Genomic DNA, 25,913 nt, shown 5'->3' on the forward strand with positions numbered 1-25,913 from the left:
ATAATTTTCCTCTGCTGATATTTTCCATTAAAATCAAAGCCTGCTGTCAAAATAGACCTGTGAAAGTATTTAGTCGCTTGAACATCTTGCAATGGTTGATGTTAAGTTTTATTTTGACTTGAACTTTACGATGAGCAAAGTTCGTGATGCAACCAGATGAAGGGGCTGAAGGATAGAAGCGAGTCTGATTTAATGTGGGATATCAGTATGCTACAGATTAAATCAGTAGGGGTAATGAAATAATCAGCAAGTGTAGAATCATTCCAAATTTAATTTTTCAGCCAATTAAAAGCAGCAATTGTTGGTGTTCAATTTTTTTTCTCCATTTATGACACCTGCAGAGTTTATAGAACTTTAATAGAATTAAAAAAAATAGAGGTATTGCAGGCCCCTGAAGTAGTAACTGTGTAACCCCTCGAATCTCTCCTTAGACTGCTAAACCGAGGGTCGCAAGATCCACTCCCCATTATGACCGGTGTCCTCACCAGCTGAGCAAGTGGCCAACAACGTAGGGCTTTGAATAACACGAGCGTATTTATAGAACAAAAATAAATAAATAAATATATATATACACACACACACACAAGAAGAACAAATATAGTAGCACAAAGGTATTGGTGAATATGAACCCTAATAGTGACTAAAGATATCTAATAGTGGAACTATACCATGTATAGGTGCATATATAAAAAATAAGTTTTAAAAAATGTACAACACAGTAAATGCCACAATAGAATGATGTGAATATGTGCACAAATGTGAAAAAACGTGCATGCGAAAAAGAAAAAGAAAAAAGTCCAACCAGTCCTTTTAAATCAGTCCATGAATGGTAGACAATTGGTGCTGGTATGGGGGTCTCCGGCTGCTCTCAGAATGGATGAACCACATCCAATGGAAATCTAAAGGAAAAAAAGAGGAGAGAGTGCACGCCCCATAGCGTAAAATTGTACATTTAATGGTGAAAAAGGGAGGGGGAAGGGGAGGAAATGCACTCACAAGAGTATAAACAATTCAGGCAATTTGTGAATAATTCACCACATCCGGTTTCTCTGTATCAGGAATCAACAGATCGAAGCTCCCTCAGGGCTGTATGGATGATGTGGCTGCTACCAGGAAACCAGAGATGTCCTCAACGGTCAAATCCGTCTGTAAGAGTCCCAGAGATTGCCTCCTACACTTGAATGGCCGCAATGTTCTCGCGCTCGAGGCGGCCTCCTCGTGCGCATGCGTAACGTCGTAGTGACGTGATGACGGTCCCTGACGCGTTTCGTCACCAGACGGCGACTTTCTCAAAGGGCTGATGATTTGACCGTTGAGGACATCTCTGGTTTCCTGGTAGCAGCCACATCGTCCATACAGCCCTGAGGGAGCTTCGATCTGTTGATTCCTGATACAAAGAAACCGGATGTGGTGAATTATTCACAAATTACCTGAATTGTTTATACTCTTGTGAGTTCATTTCCTCCTCCCCCTCCCCTTCCTTTTTCAACATTAAATGTACAATTTTACGCTGTGGGTGTGCGCACTCTCCTCTTTTTTCTATATATATATATATATATAAATATATATATATAAAAAAATATATATATATACATATATACATATATATATATATATATCCACCCGACCCTGTGTTATAGGGGGCCTGTGTGTTGGTGCAGGTACACGGTTGAAGCTCTTAAAGAAAGTATGTAACTGTAGCAGGCTTGTATCTTCACAAACACTTCGGTACCTTTTGGTAGGCTGCTGCTCTGCACTGATTCGCAACCTTGTCATCCAGGTTTGCCGAGTTGTCCTGATCACGAACTGCTTTTTATGTCATCACAAATCACCCCGAGATCCCTCCGGGTTGCGGCATCTGTCCCTCGTGCTCTGCTAGGGTCTCTCCCTTTTAGTCTCGCCTCTCGAGTCAAATTGCATTGCCAGGCGGCCATTTCCATAAATAGAGTCAAATCCTGGGCACACCAGAGAGCAGTCAGCCAGGGGGAAGTGAGTATCTTAGCTGTGTACATTTCCTAGGGGCTTATATCGGTTTATAGTTTTATATTGAAAGATGGCTTCACAAACACTGAAGAGAGAGAGAATAAATAAACTTGAACCTATCAATCCCCGCCAGAAGCCTATATGAGTTTAACCCATAATGTGACGCAAAGAAGGGTAGCAGCTCGCATTGGTCATTTAATGTTAGTATCTCGGTCTAAGACATTTGGTTGCGGCAAAACGGCCGCAAATCACCCCGCCGCCCACTTTGCCGCATAGTGCCTAAACCCCCTAAACCCTTACCTTAATACCCCTACTCTAAATGATAAAACCCCTTAAATTAACCCCATACCCCATACCCTAAACAGTAATAAACAGTAATAAAACTTACCTAAGAAACGGCCGGTGGCGGGAATTCCAGAGGCGGATCGGCAGCAGCGGAGGCTTTGTCTGTAACCAAACACCGGCGGCCATTTGGTCACGGCGAAATGGCCGAGACCAAATGCCCCATTCCGTTAGTATCTCGCCCCATGAGCATATCCAGCAATTTTTTGGGTGCTAAAAAACGTGAATCATTAGCTTCTGATGGTAACCTTTATGCCGAGCTTATTGAGTGCACTGCAGTGTGTGCGACCGTTTGACGGCATTCGCACAAATCCTGCACTCTATGCAGGCGACAGGCAGGATGCGACAGGGGGCGTGGCGGAGGCTGTCATGTGATGCTGACGTCACGCGGCGGCCGCATGGAGGGACAAATTCATTCGTCTCTCCTGGATCCTGCCGCTCGGTCGTGCCTCCGCCTGGTCGCGCTCACTATGTGCAGCATGTTGCACAACAAGGGGTAGGTGTTTTGGTGCCGTCCGTCATCGCAGTCGCCGCAACTAGAAGAGCGGCTTTAGGCTGCGTCCATAGAACGTGGAGCAGCGCTGAGCCGCGCGGACGCTGATGCTCACCTGATCAAGCATGAGCGATTTCATGCCCATGCAGGCGAGCCAGCGTCCGCTATCGGGAGGCGGGGCAGTGACGTCGCTGGGCCAATCGCCCACGACGCACCGACGTCAACGTGACGTTGACGCTGCTTCGCGCCGATTGGATGTTTTCAGCCGACAGCGCGCTGAAAAACAGCTTTGCTGTCGGCCGAAAAATCCAACTCGTCAGCACGCCTGCGGACGCTCGCGTGAGCCCCCTCTCAAGGCATCCTCATTGAGGATGCCGGGGCTCAGCGCAGAGCGTCCGCATGGCTCAGCGCTGCTTGTCCTTCTATGGACGTGGCCTTAGGCTGCGATGTGCACTAGAGAGCTTCATTTTAACATCCCAGGCCCTTAATATTTCAACCGCTTATATATCCTGAACTAAACATCGTATTCCAAAACTAAAAACAGCTACGGAAAGGGATTAATTAAAGTCAAACAATGCAACAACAACAACCGTCCGATCAGTGCGGACTGTTACTTTAATACTAAGCTCAGAGACAGAAGACTGAACTTGGCTAAAGGGAAGCACAAAGTTTCCAATAATACCTATCAGATGCATTCTAGGGGATTTTAAAGTGAATCAGAACTACATAATGCAAAACAGCTTGTGAATCGCACACACCAAATAGGGCAATAAGTGTATTTTGGAAATACCAGCAATATTAGTGATTAGGTGCCAGATCCATAATTGCAACCAAATGTGCCGCATGTAAGCAATTGAATCCAAGTACTAACCTTCATTAAACTAGTTTGTTTTCTAATGTGGAACATGAAGTTAAAGCTTTTGTTACCGGAGGCTTTATACAGTGCGCTTTCATTTTTACTCAAATAATTATTTGGTGTATTAAGAAACTATTAGGTTAAAGTATTATAGGGATTATTATGATGACTTTTAGATGAATAATTCATGTTTAGGCGTCACTGCCATATTTCAGATTTCCCGATATTAAAGAAGCATTCCCAGTTTTAAAAAAAAGAAGTTGAAGTTATTTCACCCCTAGGTGGTAACTAGGGGGTCTCTGGAGCAGAACCTCGTTAATTTCAGCTCCGGGGACCCCGCTCCTGAGATACTTACCTCTAAGGCTGCGTCCATAGAAGGACAGTCAGCGCTGAGCCGTGCGGACGCTCCGTGATGAGCCCCGTCATCCTCAATGAGGATGTCTTGAGAGGGGGCTCCCCGCGAGCGTCCGCGGGTGCAGGGATTTTCAGCCGACAGCAGAACCTGTTTCTGAACGCGCTGAAAACCTCCAATCAGAGAGAAGCAGCGTCAGCGTCACTGCGCCGTGATCTCGGCGCTTCGCGGGCTATTGGCCCAGTGACGTCAGTGCCCCGCCTCCCCCTGCCTCCCGATCGCGCACGCTGGCTCGTCTGCTAGTTCATGTAATCGCTCCTGATTGCGCAGATGAGCCTCAGCGTCAGCGCAGAGGAGCGCGGCTCCCCCCTCTGTGGACGCAGCCTAAAGGTGATGAGGGTTTAAAAGTCCCGCGTTATGAGGGCCAATAGGAAGCCACAAGAGATGATGTTGCAGCTTCCTATTGGCTTGTGTGACCTTAAAACAGCCACAATGTGTGCCCAGCCAGGGCGGCTACCGGCAATCCCTTCAGCGGTATTTATACGGGAAGTAGGGAGTCCCCGCAGCTGAATTTACAGCTGTTCAGCTTTGCAGACACCTTGCTTTCCGCCTAGGTTATAATAATACCACACCTCCCCTGGCAGAAATGCATCTTTAATCATAATCAGAGGACAGGGTTAAATGAATATCCTTCTAGTGAAAGTCAAAGTACCAGCGTTAACGGCTCCTGGAAAACCGACGTTGGACACAAGCAGTTGTAATGGTTTTACAACCTATGTTATTCATTTCTTATTCTAGGATTTCTGAAAACAGTTACAAAGAAAGAACACAGTATTGGATTACATTCGCTGTGAGTTTCCCCGGAACATTTTACAGCGACCAAACGTTTCTTGCCTTATAGTCATGTCAAGTGATGGGCGAATTTGGATCCGTAGTGGATCGGCCGGTTCTTTTGGTCCACGGATTTCAGCGGATCAGTCTCAAGAAGAGCGATTTGCATTTTCCGGATTTTTTATTATTATTACCAATGCACTCCGCGGATTCTGCAACCCGTGGACGTTTTTGTAGAACCCAATCCGCACAGTCAGCAATCCGCTGGATTCTACACATCCGTCCACGGGTTGTATCCAACGGCGATTTTTGATGAATCCGCGCGGATTGAAACTGCCTAAATCGGATTGCGGATTTTACCCTGCAAAACAGATTTTGGGTGGAAAAACGCGAAAAAAATCCGGGAAACGGATTTGCTTATCTCTAGTCCCGTCCCAACTAATATTCTCAATTTACTTTCATGCCACGTGCAAAGTGACACATGAACAGCTGTCACCTCTAAAAACCATCATTCACGAACCGCATAATGTAAACGAAGAGTTTTTACAATCAGCTAAAAGTGTATTTTCCCAACAAGGTGAAGAGAATCCGAAAAGGACAAAAAGCAGCTGCCCTGCTATGTGCAAAGAAGGCTAGAGAAGGGTGACTACACATCTATTTATTGTACACATGGCAACATAAATACAAGAATAGAGGGCAGGCAAAACCTCCAATGTTTCACGCCTACCGGCGCTTCATCAAAGAGTGAGATACTGATTCAGCACGGTCGTGAGTACTGGACTTTTGAATTCCCTCCCTCTATACCTTAGGGCAGGGGTGCTCAACTCCAGTCCTCAAGCCCTTCCCCCCAACAGGTCAGGTTTTCAGGATATCCCAGCTTCAGCACAGGTGGCTTAATCAGAGGCTTAGTCGAAGACTGAGCCTCCTGTGCTGAAGGAGGGACTGATTGAGCCAACTGTGCTGAAGTAGGGATATACTGAAAACCTGACCTGTTGGGGGTACTTGAGGACTGGAGAACCCCGGCTTTAGGGGATTACTCCAAGGCGAATTCCATCTTGGCATTACTGGGACATCCCAGGGCCGCTGTTGGTTCGGTAGCCACGGGTACCCCCAACACAGAAGACACTAGGTGCCTGATTTTGGCGTTTCACGGTCTCACCCAATACCCCTCAATATTACGGTTTGAATGCTATTTTGCAAATCTGAAATAACTATTTCCCCAAATTCCAAGCCACTGAAAATTCATGTTTTAGAAGTGAAACTTCTTTGCTTGCGCTTACAGGGTTTTCATGGGGAAAATCCTTGCATTGTAACGAAAATCCGTAACGCGAGTGACGTCACGGTAGTAATAGGCGCGCGCCGTAATGCGTAACAATCACGCTCATGCACAAAAACACTATGTCTGGCCTCCTGCGGTCGGCACGCACGGGCTTCCTGCGCTCTCGCAGATTCCTCTTGCGCTCGGGAACCGGCGCACCAGCACACGGAGACCATACACACACACACACACGCACACACACACAGACTGACTGACAGAGACACACAGACTGACTGACAGAGACACACAGACTGACTGACAGAGACACACACACAGACTGACTGACACTGACACACACTGACTGACACTGACACACACTGACACACACTGACACACACTGACACACACTGACACACACTGACACACACTGACACACACTGACTGACACTGACTGACACTGACTGACACACAAGGAATTCACAGTTATCAATATAAAAGTGGAAGTAGCTAATAAGCGCGTTCTAAGTTAAACTTCTTTGCGTTTTGGCACTGAAATTGTGTTTTGATTAAGTTTCACTTAAAATGCGCGTGCTCGGCACACACACCATTTTTTGTTTTGACTGAATAACCTGATATTGTTGAGAAATATGCCTATTATTGTTACACAATAAGACCAAAGCAAACACAATAACCAGAATTTACATTTTTCTTGTCCACCATTAAAAAAAAAAAAAAAACAGACAAATATAAGTACAAGTTCTACTAAGCGATGCTAAGCCATAAAATATATTTTTATACCCTTGTAGTGCCTTATAGCTTAGCACCACTTGGTAAATACGGTTTTACCACAATTACAATCTAGTTGGTTCATTAAAGTGACGTCGATGTTCGTGTGAGCTATTGAACATTGAAATTAAGGGTCAATTCTATGCCGTAGTCATTTGAAAGTCACAGATCTTGTTAACCAACAGTCTCACTGTCCTAATGTCACACTGAAAAGCTTGTTCGGGTACCAGGTGCTTCAGTTATTTCCAGGTTTAAATATATTTTTGAACCTGAATTATACTTCCCTGTCTACAGACCTTTAGAGTAGCCTGTCAATCAACTTCATCTTGTTAGTCTTTCTGTTTAATTACAGTTTAATGTGAATTGATCTTTACATTAATTAGTCTGTAAAGCAGATTGATTTTTTAATAGAGTTTTATACTCAGTGTAGCAGCAAAGTAGACTCTATTGATTTCACTTCAACAGTAAATACATTGCAGAATGCTGCTTCGCCCACTGTGAATGGCTAAATCCTATTATCCACAATTTCTCTCCAAAATATCTACTTTTTTCCCCTTCTCTAATTATTATTTAGTATTTTAGACTTACAGGAATGCTAATTGGTATTTCTGGAAGTCTACAAATTAATATAATAAGCAATAGACTTAACAGCCTTCTGGCTCAGATTGGTAAACCTGCTTTTGGAAATATTAAGTGGTTCTAATTACTATAACTAGGGTGACCATTCGTTCCGTTTTTGCCGGGACAGTCCCGGTTTTTGATGGGCTGTCCCGGTTGCCCGTCCGTCCCGGGAATATCCCGGTAGTATTTTGCCGGGTAGTATTTTTTCATGTTAGAATGCCGGGGAGGCTGGGCTTAGAGAGTAGAAGCAGGGGATTGGTTGGAGGTCAGAGGATCTCGGGGGCGGGGCTTAGTACCGGGTGGAGTGAGCTGCTTCTCAGTGAGAGAGGTGTGTGTGTTTGTGTGCTGTCTGTATCCTGTCTATGTGTGTGCTGCCTGTCTATGTGTGTGTGCTGTCTGTGTGTGTGTCTCTTGTCTTTGTCTGTGTGCGTGTCTCTTGTCTTTGTCTGTGTGCGTGTCTCTTGTCTTTGTCTGTGTGCGTGTCTCTTGTCTTTGTCTGTGTGCGTGTCTCTTGTCTTTGTCTGTGTGCGTGTCTCTTGTCTTTGTCTGTGTGCGTGTCTCTTGTCTTTGTCTGTGTGCGTGTCTCTTGTCTTTGTCTGTGTGCGTGTCTCTTGTCTTTGTCTGTGTGCGTGTCTCTTGTCTTTGTCTGTGTGCGTGTCTCTTGTCTTTGTCTGTGTGCGTGTCTCTTGTCTTTGTCTGTGTGCGTGTCTCTTGTCTGTCTGTGTGCGTGTCTCTTGTCTTTGTCTGTGTGCGTGTCTCTTGTCTTTGTCTGTGTGCGTGTCTCTTGTCTTTGTCTGTGTGCGTGTCTCTTGTCTTTGTCTGTGTGCGTGTCTCTTGTCTTTGTCTGTGTGCGTGTCTCTTGTCTTTGTCTGTGTGCGTGTCTCTTGTCTTTGTCTGTGTGCGTGTCTCTTGTCTTTGTCTGTGTGCGTGTCTCTTGTCTTTGTCTGTGTGCGTGTCTCTTGTCTTTGTCTGTGTGCGTGTCTCTTGTCTGTGTGCGTGTCTCTTGTCTGTGTGCGTGTCTCTTGTCTGTGTGCGTGTCTCTTGTCTGTGTGCGTGTCTCTTGTCTGTGTGCGTGTCTCTTGTCTGTGTGCGTGTCTCTTGTCTGTGCGCGTGTCTCTTGTCTGTGCGCGTGTCTCTTGTCTGTGCGCGTGTCTCTTGTCTGTGCGCGTGTCTCTTGTCTGTGCGCGTGTCTCTTGTCTGTGCGCGTGTCTCTTGTCTGTGCGCGTGTCTCTTGTCTGTGCGCGTGTCTCTTGTCTGTGCGCGTGTCTCTTGTCTGTGCGCGTGTCTCTTGTCTGTGCGCGTGTCTCTTGTCTGTGTGTGTGTGTCATAGGAGGAGCTGAGGGGAAGTTATGAGGAGGAGAAGGATATGAGGAGCTGAAGGGAAGGTATGAGGAGGGGGAGATATGAGGAGCTGAGGGGGAGATATGAGGAGCTGAGGGGGAGATATGAGGAGCTGAGGGGGAGATATGAGGAGCTGAGGTGGAGATATGAGGAGGGGGAGATATGAGGAGCTGAGGGGAAGGTATGTGGAGGGGAAAGTATGGGGAGGGGCAGGTATGAGGAGGGATGGGGCAGGAATGGGGAGGGATGGGGCAGGTATGAGGAGGGATGGGGAAGGTATGAGGAGGGGAGATATAAGGAGGGGGAGAGGGTATGTATGAGGAAAGGATGGGGAGGGAGAGGTATGAGGAGAAGAGGTATATGGGGAGGTATGAGGGGAGGAGAAGAGGGGGCGGTATAAGGAGAGGGTGAAGTATGAGGGGGCAGGTATGAGGAGAGGAGGGAGCTTTGTGTGTTTGTCACTGTGTGTGTGTGTGTCACTGTGTGTGCACGTATATTGGGGAGGGAGGTTGAGTGTGGGGAGGGGAGAAAAATACATGGGGGTGGGGGTGTAAGAGAGAGGGGGGGGAGGAATGGGATACTGGGGAGTGTGAGGTTGGGTGAGAGTGAGGAGGTGTGTGAGAAGGGGGGGTTCTCGCAAGGCCGCCGAAATGTGGGTAGAGGGCCCCAGTGAAAACGTTCTTCCTGGGCCCCAGGAAAGCTGTCTGCGGCCCTGCATGGCAGTGATGTCACTGACGGCCACGAGGAGAGCAAGAGACTCTATTTTGCAAAGTGTAAGGTCAGGAAGGTCACATTTTTAATTAATGCTTAATTTTTTTTATTTAATTTATGTCAATTAATTATTTATTTAATTTTAATTTGTTAATTATTTTAATTTTAATTAATGTCTTCATTATTTATATACACACAAACACACACTGTAGGGCCCACCTCCTATACACACAGACACACACTGCAGCCCCCACCAACGGGACACATTATGGTGCCGAGGCATCACGTGATGCCACATTGTCATGGCAACATGTCACCGCCTGACGTCAGTGTCGCGTTGTCATGGCAACGGAGTGTGTCACGTGATGTAATTTGTTTTATAAATAATTTTTTATTGTGTCCCGGTTTTTCATTTTGAAAATCTGGTCACCCTAACTATAACGACAATTAGCACAGAACACCTGCAGTAAATAAGGCGGCTACAGTGCAGTCTATTCCAAAAGACAAAGCAGTCAACTGTCGATTACTAAAAGAAATCCAACGGTAATTTTATTAAAAAACAAACAAACAAAAAAAAGAAAACTGTTGACAACTTAACAATGCATATTTATTCTTGTACACATGGGTTAAGCTTATCTTATAACAGTACAAAACAACAACTATACTGTAGTTGGGGGAGGGACAGCTCCCGCGGGGTCTGCAGGCTCCTGGCAAAGCAAAGAATATGTAGTCAAGTATTCTTTTTCAATTCACCATTTTACTTTTTTTCAGGAGACAATGCAAAAGGATCTAACGTTTCCAGCCACAAACGGCCTGTCTTCGGATAAGTGCTTTAACACATGCTCGCTGATGGCACCTGAGTGGTTTTTGAAAGATTTCAAATTTTTTTTTTTAAGTCAAATTATCCAGTGAGTGCGTTTGTGTTTCTTGCACTGTTAATGTGAATTACGTTGCCTAAAGCACTGAGAATGATCGGGAAGCATTCAATGATGCTTCTAAATGGCATCAACTACACTTTGTACAGTAACTGGATATGTGGCAGATGTAATTTCATTGAGCACAGTGCTTAGAGTCCTAATATAATTGTATGCCAATACAGAAATGTTATTTGAAGATAAAGACTATCATTTTTTTTCACCATTTTTGTTCTCTTAAATATGATGAGGTTTTGATAACACAGCTGGCACGCTCCCTTCTTCAGATGTGACCCATCGCTATGATGAAGAAACACTCAAAAGAAACACAGTCTTAAAAAGCCCAGGGAGAGCTTTGTGTTTGAAGTTACTAACGTAGAACTGAGGTAGCCTTGTTGGAAATGGAGAAAATAATGTATTTACAAGTGGAGCAACTTGGGACTTCTGAGCGTTTTTTCAAGACCTCACAAAGTATTTCTTTTCACTGATGTCATCATCTTCTTTTCTATTTCATCCTTTTATTCTTCTCGATAGACTCAAAAGCAATTTAACACATTTACCTTCAAGTCCTGAGGGCCAGCAGTGCATTCTGCTTTGCTAAACCGTCTTGTGTTACCAGGACTTAATGAACCAGCAGGAGTACAGCTAATTCACCCCCTTTCTCGTTATCACACAGCATAATAGAAATGCACTTCTGGGGAATACAGCAAGGTCTCTTTGAAACATCCCTCACAAATACCCAGTATGGCCTACACAGCAACAAAGCCATTCCCGTCCCCAACTACGTGTAAAGAGCACACAGTTTCTACATCTTGGCCCAAGCAATGAATGAATAGAAGGACAAAGATTCCTTTTCACCCGCAACAGTAACGGGACCAGTGAACAAAGATAGCTTTGCACCCACGTAGACTACAATGGATTTGGAAAGGTTTCCATTAAACCTACTTCAATTCCTTCCATTCACTAACTAGCACTTATATTGCTAAAAGTAAGTCACATTTATACTCTAGATCAGGGCTCTTCCAATGGCGGGCGGCAAAAGGTGCCTTGATGTGGCCATTGGACTCCGCTCTCCTGCTACTTCCATACTAGTTACTTAAGTAACTAAGTGCAATGTAACTTAAGGTAACGGAAATGTATATAGGGCAGATGTTATAAATACTTGCAAAATGTTGAAATATAAATCATTTTTAAGTCTTTCAAAGCATCAACAGTTAAATTACAAAAAGCGTGTGGCCCTTCTACTCCTAATTATTTTATGACCCGCCCCCTTTACAAGTTAAAGATAACTGAAACTATATAAAGATGTATTTTTTGTCCAAAACAAACACTTAAATAGTAAATGTTTCCGTGTTGGACTCATAATATATACTAATACGATAGGCTGCCAACCTCTTCATTAGACCAAGAAATACCTTATTTCTAAGCACTCACTTATTTTCAAAAGTTGGGGACTTCAAAACCTGCCATGTACTTCACAGCAATTAATCTAAAGTTTTACTGGTGTTCAAATATAATCTGCACTTCTCAATACAGGTATAAATGTTTGGGTCAAGGCATTCTCTATACAAAACATAAGCATGATTTTCAAAGATGGCGCCTGAGATCATTCGATAGAACGCCAGTATGCCATCCCTTGCGGCTTCCTATTTGCCTGCAGGAACCGAGAGATTTGGTGGCTGAAGCCCTGGCAACTAAAACGGTAAGTAAACCCGGAACCTGAGGGTCTCTGGAGTTAAACATAAATAGTGAGGGTCTGCTCCTGAGGAGCCCCCAATTCATATTCTGTTTAAAAAAAAAAAAAAAAAAAATGTAAAAGAAATGTAGGTGGGATTGCTGCTTTAAATATCTAAACCCCTTACCCTCCCTGCGATTGGCAAAGTTTGAAAGGCAAAATAAGGGCTGAGTGCAGAACCAACTTTTTCTGTGAGTAAAAACTAAAAAGAAAGAGAAAAAAGTCAAGCCATTTGGATTGTTAGAAGAAAAATTCAACTTTAAGAGACTTTGTACCCAAAACTGGCAGCGATACATTCTCAACTTCTATCACTCGAGTACTTTTTACTACTACGAAGAGAGAAAACCTCCACTGCAGTTGCTTTAAAATGCATTTGTCTGCACAAGTAAAAGTGAACGTGTGTTTAAATCCGATGAGCTAAATAGGGGAAAGTCAAGCAGTTGGCAAGAACAAAGTACCTTCAGAATGCCTGGCCAGTTGCCAGCATAAATCTCAGATCTACAAGCTATATCAACAATTGTATTAATAGCTTGCCATGCCAAGTCACCTCAACTGCATCTGTGGATTCTCTTTTCCACTTAAAAGTAAACACAGGTGAGCAAATTTAAACTGAAAAATGAAAGGTGAGCGTATCGTCCTCAAACAAAATACTGATCAATCGTGCCGTAGGCTTAACTGCTAGTTTAATCAGGAATAACCTCTGTAACTAACTTGAAAATAAAGATAACTTAAGTAGAGGCACTTCCTGACAAGACAAAGGACAGCTCGAAAGGTTTAATGAAGCATACAGGTCTTTGCAAACACTTTTCATCAGATCTTAGGCTCTTAAAACATTTTTTTTTTTTATCAGCCAGGGAGGTGTTTAAAATAAGGAAAGGTATGGCCAGTATAAACATTTGAGGTTGTTTCATTACAAACAAATGAAAGAAAAGTAATATTCTTGGGTTTGCTTTACATGGTCAAGAATAGGAAGTCAGATATGGGGTTTTGGGTTAATGGTTCCCACGACTTAACTCTATTCTGCTTTTTCAAAAATGGGTGAAGCAGCAGGGAAACGTAAATCGATCTGACAAATCCTTCCTTCTGATGTTGGGCAATGTTACCAGGATGTGCATCAGGCCAAGGATGCGATAGATGGGAATGCTTTTGGCGAAAGGAAAATGTTGATTTATCATCAAAAAAAAAAAAATGAAACCATGGGCATTTTTAGTCCATTAACTGCAGGTAAACACTATCCAATTAGTGAGTGAGAAAAAAGACAATTCTACAGGGATGGGACTTCTAAACAGTAAGAAGTCTCCTTTAACTACCAAACAGTGTGTGCGCATGCGTGGTAGCATGACTATATTTAGTTTCATTGTGGCTAAAATGTATAATAATGCATAAAACATTTGAACATACACACACAAACGATTATTCATAAACCATACAATGTAATATTATTATACTTAGATATATCACATATTACAAGATATAAAAAGTATAAAAGGTATATATCTAACATTAAAAACTAATAAACACCTTTTGTAGTTGATATAGATTTTAATGATCATTTTTTCTATATGAATAAGGAACATCGACTCTTGTATTCTGTGTGTGCGTGCATTATATATATATATATATATATATATATATATATATATATATATATATATACACAGTGGTCGACAAATCACTAAAAAATCTACTCGCCGAACAAAAAAATCTACTCGCCACCTAGTACCACACGTGTGCTGCTTGGGCCAATAGGAGCTCGCCACGATGTTAAATCCACTCGCCCGGGGCGTGCAAATGTATAGGTTTGTCGAACACTGTATATATATATATATATATATATATATATATATATATATATATATATATATATATATATATATATATATATACACACATACACACATATATATATACATATACACATACAGTACGTACAGGGCTCGACAAATTCTAAAAAAAACAAACCACCATTGTAAAGCCATGTTTACGGGAGTTACAGCGGAGACATGGAAGTTGCAGTGGGGGAAGCAGGAGAATACCAGTAGACACCGCACCATTCTGCCCGTAAGACTCGCGAGCGGGTAAAATGCACTCACCCCAGGTGACTGGGCGAGTGCATTTGTCGCATATATATCATTGTCGTTGAGTGCGAGTGCATTTGTCGCATATATATGTGTGTATGTACAGTATATATGTATTTATGTGTACATATATATATATATATATATATATATATACACACACACGACTTTGAAAAAATGGAAAAGTGGTGAAGATTACTAGCAAATTCATTAGAAACACAAAATTCAGACAGTATTATTTTGAATGTGTGTAACGGTCATACTTGTTGGCTACAATATATTTGTAAAGCAAATGCTTCCTTAGAAGAAAAGTAACTTACAATGAAAGGGAGATCACATGAGCAGAAGCAGGTCCTAGGGATGGGATGCTGGTCAATCCATTGTAACCCAATTGCCTAAGACAAAAGACACACAAATGTTAGGGCATCAAAAGAAACAACATACAATATTTAAAAACATTATCTCCTCAGCTCAGGGGTTCTCAACTCCAGTCCTCAAGATAGCCCCCTACCCCAACAAGTCAGGTTTTAAGGATATCCCAGCTTAAGCACAGATTGCTCAACCATTGGCTTAGTCTTTGACTGAGCCACCTGTACTGAAGCTGGTATATCTTTAAAACCTAAACTGTTGGGGAGTGGGATGGTCTTGAGTGCTGGAGTTGACAACCCCTGCTTTAGGTAATAAGATCATTACATAGCAAGCTACCCAATCCACACATAGTAGGGATGACCTTACATCACTTAATGGTAAAACGTGGGTTAGTTAACTTGATCTTTATTTATTTTGCTATATAATGATGAAGTGCTGCGTTGGGAAAACAGAACGTTGGAGCTGTTGGGAGCCTCAAGGCTTTGCTGATTAATTAGTGCAGATAAATGAACCCCGTCCTTTATAAATCTGGGAGTGGGAGCTGATGAATTGGTATACAGTGCTCCTTGTTCATGATTCTAAAAATTCCCCACATTACTTAAAAGTAAATGCTATCATCACTTCCATATTGATCTTAAAGTGCATGCTCATGTTGCACACGGAGAAAAATATTAGGAACCAGTCCACAGGAAGCAATGATGTCAAAAGACAAAAACTGTTCAAATGGGGAAAAAATGAAGTTTAACATTCTACAGATGATACTAAAATATCACAGGGACATTATCCGTGTTCTAACGAGTAATGTGTGTCTTGGAATAATAAAACAGTTTTCTTGGTATTGACAGAGGATTTTCTATTTAATCTACAGATATTAGTAGAATGACATCTCAGTCTCCATCTGGTGCCCTTACACCCGAGGTTCCTCTTTTCTCTTCTTGAATTAAAAATGTGTCATTTCAGAGGAAAATAAGTTTAATGTTGGTAATGATCCTTTCTTAAGATGAATGCATATTTATGGACATTGACTGAGAGGAGTAATAACAAATCTTGTGGTCAGAGTACAATTGGCATGACACCATGCCCTTCAGCAGTACCTCACAATAAATGATTAATTAATTTTAAGTAATCAAGGAGAGTACTGTGATTGTTTATTGACATTAAATAACAGTGTACAATTTAAGACTGTTCTTGTGGCAAAATGTACCATTTTTTTTTTTTACATTTCCCTTGAAAGACACTGGTCGACATACTTGTGACATGTGACATGCTGTTTTCAGATAATGTCCCACTAATTTAGAACAAGGTGAAACATTCTGGACAGGGTTCAATCTTAGGGGCATATTGATCAAGCGCTGGTACGGTTTAGCACACATGAACCAACACTAACTGCCAGCCAAGTTCATGAGAGTTAACGCCAGACTGGTTGCACTAACCCATACCCGTGTTTAATAAATCTGCCTTTTAGTATTTTTGTGAAAGAGAAATAAAAAGCGCTTTTCTGTCTATTTATTAAAAAAAAAAATCGGGATCATCAGAATGAGTGAACCAATATTTTTGATTAGTACACTCACAGAAGTTACTCTGGATATTTGACTTTCCTATAAAGAATAAGGTCTCTTCTTTGTGATGATCACAATAGAGACAGATTTAGCACAGAAAGTCTTTTTCACTTAGTAGCCTTTCTTATTATGGTGAGTTATTCAATTAATTAACATAACAGTCTCTCAACAAGATGCCTGAACGTTAGCTAACCTCATGGCCACCCTCATTGATTGTCCTTCTCACCATGCTGAAGCAATTACCCGCTAATTTCATTCTCAGTACGGAAGGGACACCTCTACCATTTGCAGAATTACCATTTTTGATATTTGTCAACAATTCTATTTCCCTAATTCATACCTTTTGTTACAAATTCCACAGGATGTCAGAACATGACCAGAACTGCGGACAAGTATACCGCCAAGAAGGAACCAGAAAAATGAGCTGACAGCCAGTTCACATGCTGTGGCCATCCATTGCTTATTTTTGGGTGGGAGGAATTGATACAGTGTAGGTTCTATGGGTTACATGCCGTCTAAATAATATTGTTTATAAGGCCACAACCAATTTTCTCCATGTTTTGACCTCGGAGGTAGAGACCGTTGGAGGTATAGCATGGTATGCAATAATACACCCTAACACAGGGGTCGGCAACCTGCGGCTCCTCTGGCCGGTCCATGCGGCTCATTTCTGTAGGTTCTTCCACCATGGATAATTTTATGTGGCATAATCGTGAGGGGATCATTTTTATGTGGCGTAATCATGTGGGATAATTGTATGTGTATTCAGATTCATGCTTGTGTTGTGGTTCTCAAAATATTTTGGTCAAATAAAAAAAAATAAAAAAAAGGCTCTTCTTCCTTGAAAGGTTGCAGTCGCCAGCCCCAACACCTCACTGGTCATTTCTTACATGGCTGTTTAATGACTGATATCAACTTTCAACTCAATATTTTTCTATTTTGTTTCATTGGGTTTCAACGTATAAACAGTATAAAAACTGTGGCACTGAATATGTGGGTTCAAATAAGAACTTAAATGAACACCCAGTAACTAAAATGTTACATAGAAGCCTAACGAGTTATCCACCATCCTTATAATAAATATTCAGTAGTCTGGTACGCAAAGCATGTCCGATTTTCTGTTTTGCAGGGAGTAGCTGGGACACAGTAAGAAAGGAAGATTGTCAGTTAACTCTTGCATCACAAAACCACCTCACTGGAACGATGTACAATCTGTGTGGCGCAGGCTTTATAAAGTATTTCGTTAAACAGCATTTACATGGCTCATGTAGTCATGGCAAAGACCTCGCCCATTAAAAAGGATTTGTAAAACACAAACCATGTATTTAGTCCTCTCAAATTAAATTGTTTTGTCAGGTGTGACAAAGACAATTCAACTACTGTCTGGCTTTCGGTAGAACAAGCAAAAACATATTCCTGAGCGTGATGCACTGTAGTTTGTTTAGCAACATCCATTCATTTTTATCATCAATATGCCAATGTTCTTCTGACAAATTTCAAAATACACAGCATCACACACAAACCCTTGTATTGCTCCAACAGTGACCAAATATACAGTTTTGTTGGTTCTGTCAATGGTTTCAGCTACCCCTTTTCCTGCTTCAAATAAACAGATCTCCTGCCCATTGAATCAAAAATGCAGGGATACTCAGCATAAAATATTTACACCCCAGCTGCCAGTTCGGTGTCAAATGGAAATGGAGACTGTTAAAAAATAGAACAGGCTCTTAACAATACACAATGCAAGAAACACCCTTGCCTTCTTAACCCCTCCAGTGTCTGCAATGCACAGGTTTCTAACCATGCAATGACGAGTGCCTCTTTTAACCCCTGCAGCTAGTTATATTTTACCTTTCACTAAAAAAATGATTTTTTTTCCCACTTGTGTCATTTTTTTGTTTCCAACAGCATATCTGAAGAGCAGAAAGAACCCAAATGTAATGTTTTGTTGTATCTACATTTTTATAGGTATGATGGGAGTTTAGCAACAAGGAGTAGGGGACACCGCACAGATTTGGCAGAGACCGCTGTGTGTTACTGCAGTCTGTTGGTCATAGGAACTCAGTAGCGGTGATAGAATAGGTGGAGTGTGTTTTCTCTCTGTTCCAATATTTATTACACTTGGAGACACCTCAACTTTTACTGTTCAATCACTTTATTGCCTGTCTGACTTGCAAGAGGCCCATTCACCCCCACAGATTGATGTACATGATTGTATAGTCCATTGTTACTTGGAGCTCAACTCTGTTTCCCTAATTTACCTTGAACTTGAGGTGGTGTGATAAAAAGAGGGTTCAAATTCTGACAGATCAGCAATGATTTGGCCTAAACTACCCAGTACTTAGAAGGAGAAGGGAACTAGGCTTAGCAGTTTGTTGTTCTCTAGACCAGACCTTTGCTTCCTGGGAGATTTGGGATGGGTAAGCATCAGATGTTCTGTCTACTGGTACCTCTTCCTCTCTAGCTCATGCGTCTTCATTCACAACATGCCTCCCACAGGGACATTTCCATTAATAGAATGGAAGTAATAGAGGAGAATGTTTAAACAAAGGATTGATGAGAAGACAAGCCCACATTCTCTCCAACAACTACCATGATGATCAAGATGTCATTTTCTAATTGTTACAGTAAGCTCCGAGAAAAATGACAGATAAAAAAAAAGCTTAATCCGCTGATGTAAGTGAGCTTAAATAAAACTGGTATCTTGGGAGGTCGTTTCTGGTTTCCGATTTCCCTGTTAGGTTCCAGAAATCTCCTCTAAAAGTGCAGCTAAAGCTTTTGAAAGAATACTTACACTTCCCGTAGCTTGGGCAGCTCCACAAAGACGGAAGGATCGATCTCTGTCAGTTTGTTGTAGCTCAGGTTTCTGTTAAAATGAGAGAGAGAAAAGGCAGTGGAATCAGCACATGGCAGTCACTGTGCTCAGCAGAGGCTGCCTGACTTAATTATTCCAGCACGCATTGGCGAAACAATCTGCTGTTACATGAGAGCACTTAGGAAATGGGAAAGCATTTTCTGCTAAGCAAACTAGCCAATTACAGATGCACTGTAACAATACATAAAATACTCTGTATGTTACTTTCTCTTGTGTTATTAGATCAGCAAATTAAACTGCATTAACGTGCATTTTGTTTTGATTTGTCTTTGGATTCGAAGAACAAAACAAATCAATCTTAAACCATTTAGTCAAATGCTAAATCATTACTCTAAATTCCAATGTATCACGCGGGATTTTAATAGCGTATTGCAGCTATTAATGAGGGATTTGACCTGCAACTCAATCTTTTACATCGGAGAACTTTGCAACAGAAGAAAACGTGTCCCTTTAGTGTTTCTCAATAGTGTTGTGTGCGATTTTCTCATAAGGCTTTTATTTGTACGTGGTGTTTTATCTATAAACTAATCTATTTACACAAATGACTCAACACAGAATGTCATGCTCCGCTCTCGCCACCGCGATACTGCACCACCGAGTATGACCACATACGGTCCACAGCCACTTCTAAATAATGCTGCTACCTGCACTGCCTGACGTGAATTAGCATATTTACTTATTTGAAACAGAAACAAAACATTAAAAAAAAATGTTATGGTGGGTTAAAAAAAACAGGACAAAAACCCTCCTCTGTACAGTGTAAAGCAAATACAAATCCCACTTGTGGTGCATTTGCATGTCTCACAGGTCTTTTCCCCATTATCACTTTGCAAACAGTGCTACCACTGCAGCCAGGGATTCTGGGTAATGACATGCAAATGAGCATAGTGTGTTACTCTTTACTTCTTATCCATTTTAACATGGAACCCTATAAGCTTAGGCCAGCCGTATTCCACAGCTTCTCAGCACAGCCTGGGTTAAAGAAGTGCAGAGCCAGTAAACAGCTGTTTTGACCTTATTGGTCTCCTTGGTGCAAGGTTGGTTGCTGGCTACGCAACGTGATGCTGGCAGTGGGTATAATCAGACATTTAAAAAAAAGTTATGTCGGGTAAAATTCAGTGTGACAACAACCCTCCCCCATAAAGTGTACAGTAAAGAAAAATACCCCGTGTGGTGCATTTGCATGTCTCAGACTGGTCTGCAACCCTGTCCATCCCCATTATCACTTAAATAGAAACAAACTGTGGCCCCTATTTGATATGCTGTGAAACGGTCTTCGCCTGCTCAGAAAACGTTAGCCCGTTCTAATAAACTGAGCTGAAATATTCCGAAGCAAGAGGAAGACCGCGCCATGGAATATTACGTAGAACTTGTGGCTGTGGGGAAAGGCTGAGCCACTGATTGAGCCACTTGTGCTGAAACTGGGATATCCTTAAAAGCTGGGATATCCACAGTTGGAAATGACAGACCGTGCCTCTGAGATAGCGTGTAATCTTTCCAAAAGATCTTATTTACCTATTTGACCTATTGGGGGGGTCTTGAAGACTGGAGTTGAGCACCCCTGCACTAAGGAACAGGTTATTTTTCCAATTGTATGCTTGTATTTTTGATCCATTTATTGTATTATAATCCGTTGTATTCCAAGGTCTATCTGCTAAAAATCTGTGTACATGGTCAGTGGAATAATAAAATATACTCGCATAAACCAATATATATGCTTGAGAGGAAGCACAGAATGGCTTTGTTGATGGTGCAAAGCTCTCTAATAATATAAAGCCATAAAAGTCTTTCAACATCAACATCAAAAATATCCATCCAAAAACAAGTAAATGTGAAATGTAGATTGACAGTGGATCCAAAATCCAACTCTCATTTGATAACATGAACCAAAATGATGCAATTTGTCTGCAGAGATTACATTACTGCTTTACCACATAATAGGGTTAGGTTGAATGTGTCACTACTCATTTAAATTGTAGCGAGGAAGTCTCAATGGATAAATAAAATATCTACATGACATATTAAATCAGGCGTAATGTAGATCACACATTGTGGTGCACAGAATGTTGTATCTTTGAACCCCTCTCAGTCAGAGGGGGCTGGAACGCATTTACTCTGCTTCAAAACTTGAGTATGTGTTGATACATATTGCCCCCTTTAGACTACTTCTGCTTAAACCTGGTAAGAGTGGTGTGTTTAGATCATTTGTAAAATGTTCACATCGCAATTCCACCTTCATACGAAGTATCTATAACCTATATTATAAAATTATTTTGTCTGCCCTTCCGTGAGATATAAATCATCGGTGACATCATAACGCACATAGCCTGGTGGCAGAAATTGAGATATGGAGAGTCAGATAGATATTAAGTTTAGACAGAACGCAGACGGAGAAAAAAAGAGTGTCAGTGGACATGTGAAAAGAAAGTAAGAATGCTGGAGGAGAGAGTACAGAAAGAATTGATGACATCATAAGGTATTAAATTAAAGATGTGTTGGAGAGAGCGAAGGGAGGGAAAGTGTAGTGGGGAGCGAGAGAGAGAGCAAGAGCGAGAGCAAGAGCGAGAGCAAGAGCGAGAGAGCGAGAGAGTGAGAGAAAGAGCGAGAGCGACAGGGAGAGACAGAGAGAGAGCTAGAGAGCCAGAGAGAGCAAGAGAGACGGTGGGGGAAGAAAAAAATCAACTATAATTTGACGGAGGGCAGGGTTGGCGCACATAGTCTGAGCCCTACTATACAACAAAAGAACAAGACGACTAATAATTTGAGCTTAACCATGAGAGAAATGTCACGTCTCACTGCATTGTTTAGTTCAAATTAGGACATATACGGCTCGATACTTTATATGCCGAAGTAGCCATTTCGGCAGTTTGTATTTACTTTAATGGGGATTTTTGTCAGGAAGCGACCAGAATGCCTGGTTCGGTGTATATACAATAAGGCCCTTCGTAAACCAGAGCCTCTTACTGCCATCACTAAACGTGAGGTTCCGAAGGTTGACTACAATTTACCAATATACATCAAATCGATTATATTATCTACCTTGGTCTTAACCTTTTTAAGGAGGATTTACTTCCATTAACAATGCGAATACACATTTGGTTACAAAAAGTGGCCGTTGAGGTTATACAACCAAGTGTGAGACTCCGTACCAGTGCTTTTACCTAAGCCCAGCAATTGTGAGTTCATTAGTGATGGGATGTATTGTGACAGTATTTTACTATTTACAGTACTGAACATCCTTTTAGCACAGCACACAATGACATTCTTGTTAGAATCATTACATAGACTAGTGGTCTGACACCACCATAGCAGATAAGTCTGGACAGGGCCAAGCTGAACTATTTTGTTAGTTTATATCAACAATCCTTCCTCGCTTGGTAGTGTGTTTAACGCCTTCCATGCCGGAGGGACCTGTATCTCTCTCCTTCCACTCTTTGCAATCAATAAGACAGAAGTTAACAAAGAATGATTTACTCAGGTGTGAAAATGGTATGTGTCACTTATATTGCCATAAAAGGCATATTCTGAAATATTACCAAGCACAAAATGGCTTTCTATGTTCAAATGAAATATTTACCCTACTTGCAAACCTGCTTGTTTTTTGTAGCACACGGTTTAACTTTGTCAGTGCGCTTCTGAAGTACTTGGCCTGCCAGAGACCCTGATAAAATATCAGGTATAGCACGGGGAAATCCTCGCTCTGCAGGGGTAAGACCTTACTAGGGTATAATGTTCTCCAGAGGAACCAAAATGGCAGATGAAATCCCCATTGCAGCTTCCCATTAGCCCATGTGATGCAGGGCATTTAAATAGCAAGTATTAAAGCCCTCAGCTTTACCAGTACGGGATTTCTGCTCTATGATTATAATAATCATAGAACCGCATTTCACTTTATAGAGAACATAAGTCATAATACCTATTACAAAACAGAACAATGTATAGTGCATTATAACATTAGTTATGAAAGCAGCATGCAAATGCACCCAAGATCCTAGTGTACTCCTTTTCAAAAATGGTATTTGCAGCTTCATTTGCATGTAATAAGGGTATATTCCCCACTGCCTTTTTTTATTTTGTAGATCAGTTTTCCTTAGAGAACCAAGGATTTCAAATTCCCAGGTCAAAACACTTTTGTTCACAAGAAAAGATTATGATCAAGTGTCTTTCCATCTTTCAGCGGCAGTTAGAGGGAATGGTAATTCAGTTACTGCCAAGTGCCAACTGCAGCTTTCATTGTACACTTTATCAGCCATTGTCATAACACAACTTTTCTCTGTTCCCGCACAAAGGGAACTTAGAGCTCTGAACAATCAACGCTTGGGTGGACATTCCTGCAGCTTAAAGAGTGCTGGGTCATTTAAAATTGTACACATCTAGCTCAAAGTAAATGAAAATTAAAGTTAAGGAAAGTGAACTTTAAATGTGATTCAGATAGCCCCCAAAATGTCTAAGATAACAAGAAGGCAACCACCATATATTTCACTGAAAACCACGTCCGTTTAGTAGAAACCAGAAGAGCACAACACCCCCTCTAGCCCGGTGCCCCCTTTGTGACGTCATTACTGTGGCTAATGTCACGGGATCACAACAGCTGGAGCACCAGGAGGAGAGGAGCAACAGAGCAAGGGAGGGCCGGAGCACAGAAGGACGACTACAGCATTGGCCAGATGGAGGCCCACCGTAGGGAAGAAGGATCCAAACAGACGTGCTGTTTAAATCAAGTTTTTAAAGTGTGAGTGCAACTCTTTACACCGGTTTGAATTAATAAAGTTACTACATTAGGGTAGGTGCTGTGCTCTTCCATTTTCTAGTTATTCTTCATACAAGGACTTGGGAATGATCTACTCGAGGAGGGGAGGCAAACACCCCACCTACTGTACAATCAGTCGTAGGGTCGGGTTTTTATGGACGTTTCCTCATCTAGACTATCTTATATTTAATTTTAACTTCTCTATTTTTAAGCGCATTTAGGTTTATTCATCACAAGTTAAAATGAGTATTGCCAACCTTGCCTCGTGTCATCATGAGATTTCAATCTGGCTCTTGGCTTGTAACGCTATTCATAGTACGTTCTGGTTGGCAACAGCCCTTTCACAACTTTAGAAGATTAGGAGCCAGAAATGGATCCGAACCTCATTCCGACACTGAGCTCCATTGCACTTTATTTGAATTTTAGAAGATTTAGAATACATTAAGGGACATATCCACTAATAGATGAAAAGCCACACGGCAGCTTATTACTCAACCGCTTGAATGTGACTATGGGATCTTTATCGCTTCGTACTGCTTAGTAAATATGTTCTAAGTGTACAGTAGAGTAACTTACGCATCTATATATAAATGAAACAGTGTTAAAGGTCAAACCACATCTTTGTATAGACCAAAGGGTTTGTCACGCTGGGGGGCTGAATACAGACCTTGGATATCAGGTTGCCCATCACTCGTAATAAATAAAAAGATAGTTTTAGATACTTAGCACCATTTATATACACTTTTACATTGCTTTAAGATTAATGTCAGAGTTCTGGCTCAAATAATTGTTTTAAGTTACTATAGAAACAAGGTTTTACCTCAAGACAAATAAATTATACGATCATATACAAATCATGCATACAGACTGCAGGACATATTCATGGTAGTAGTATGGGATATACCTATAGTATAAATAAAAATGCATAGTACATGGAGATAAAATGAATGAAACACTGGAATGTAGGTTTTCTATAAGTAACTTTGCTTATGCTAGTGGTGAACATTGAAAGGAATAATATGAGACCCATATCTTGGGATCATGTTTCTAACCTGGACTGCTACCTTCTACTGCTGGCTGACAACCCAACAATAAAACCAGGAGAAGATTGATGATGACAACGAGATCTGAGATCCACAAAGCATCAGTGAGCGGGGACTCTTGATCACATAACCTAATTAGTGAATATTAATAATACTACTGCTGCTTAAATACACAAAACAGATTTTCTTTTTCTTCATTATTGAATTTTAGACAATAATGTGGGGGGTCACTGTCAGGAGTGATACAGGTCGGATATCTACTATATATTTGTGAAAGCACTGTATGTTTGTCTGCATGGCCTGTGTCCCTAGGGGAAATCTCATTGGTCCCTTGGGCCGCCCGCCCGCCCCCGCACACCTCTCATTGGCCTGAGGCGGAGTGACGGCCCAAAACACACACCCACACACACCCACACACACACACACACACACACACCCTCGCTCTCTGCGGCTCTCCCCTCACATAGACCGCTCCCCCAACTGACCATCCCCGAGAGCGCTCCCCACGGCTCTCACCACCCATAGGCCACTCCCTCACCCGCTCACCCCCCGCTCAACCCCCCCCACCCTATACACACACTCAGCACGCTCTCTGCGGCTCTCCCCTCACACAGGCCGCTCCCTGTCCCCGAGGGCGCTCCTCCGGCTGTCTCCGCCTCTCCCCGCGAGAGGCACAGCACCTCCTCACCGGAGCGTATCAGCCTCGCCGCGGAGGAGCCCGAGGTGGAGGAGGAGGGCGGCCGTGACCCGGAGGAAGAGGAGCGCAGCCGTGTACAAGGTGAGTACACGCAGGGGAATGTGTTATTTACCGCGTACCTGACTCCCCCTGCCCTTTGCCTCCCCCCTACCCTCCCTACCCCCCTGCCCCTTGCCCTCCCTTCCCCTTCCCATTGCCCACTGCCCTCCCTCCCCCTGCCCTTTGCCCCCTGCCCTCCCTCCCCCAGCCCTTTGCCCCCTGCCCCCCCCTGCCCTTTGCCCCCTGCCCCCCCTACCCACCTGCCCTTTGCCCCCTACCC

General features: G+C 42.3%; 1 protein-coding gene across 1 annotated transcript in view; it reads right to left on the reverse strand.

Moving 5' to 3' along the window:
* LRIG1 (leucine rich repeats and immunoglobulin like domains 1) overlaps positions 1–25,913 on the reverse strand; it is a 103,537-nt gene that overhangs the window by 40,601 nt on the left and 37,023 nt on the right. Inside the window, exons 2-3 of the mRNA XM_075574270.1 lie at positions 19,024–19,095; positions 14,622–14,696 (exon numbers count right to left, since the gene is read on the reverse strand). Of these exons, the coding sequence (XP_075430385.1) occupies positions 14,622–14,696; positions 19,024–19,095 (147 nt within the window). The remainder of the gene's footprint in view (positions 1–14,621; positions 14,697–19,023; positions 19,096–25,913) is intronic.

Source organism: Ascaphus truei, chromosome 17, assembly GCF_040206685.1.
Source record: "Ascaphus truei isolate aAscTru1 chromosome 17, aAscTru1.hap1, whole genome shotgun sequence".
Classification (NCBI taxonomy): domain Eukaryota; kingdom Metazoa; phylum Chordata; class Amphibia; order Anura; family Ascaphidae; genus Ascaphus; species Ascaphus truei.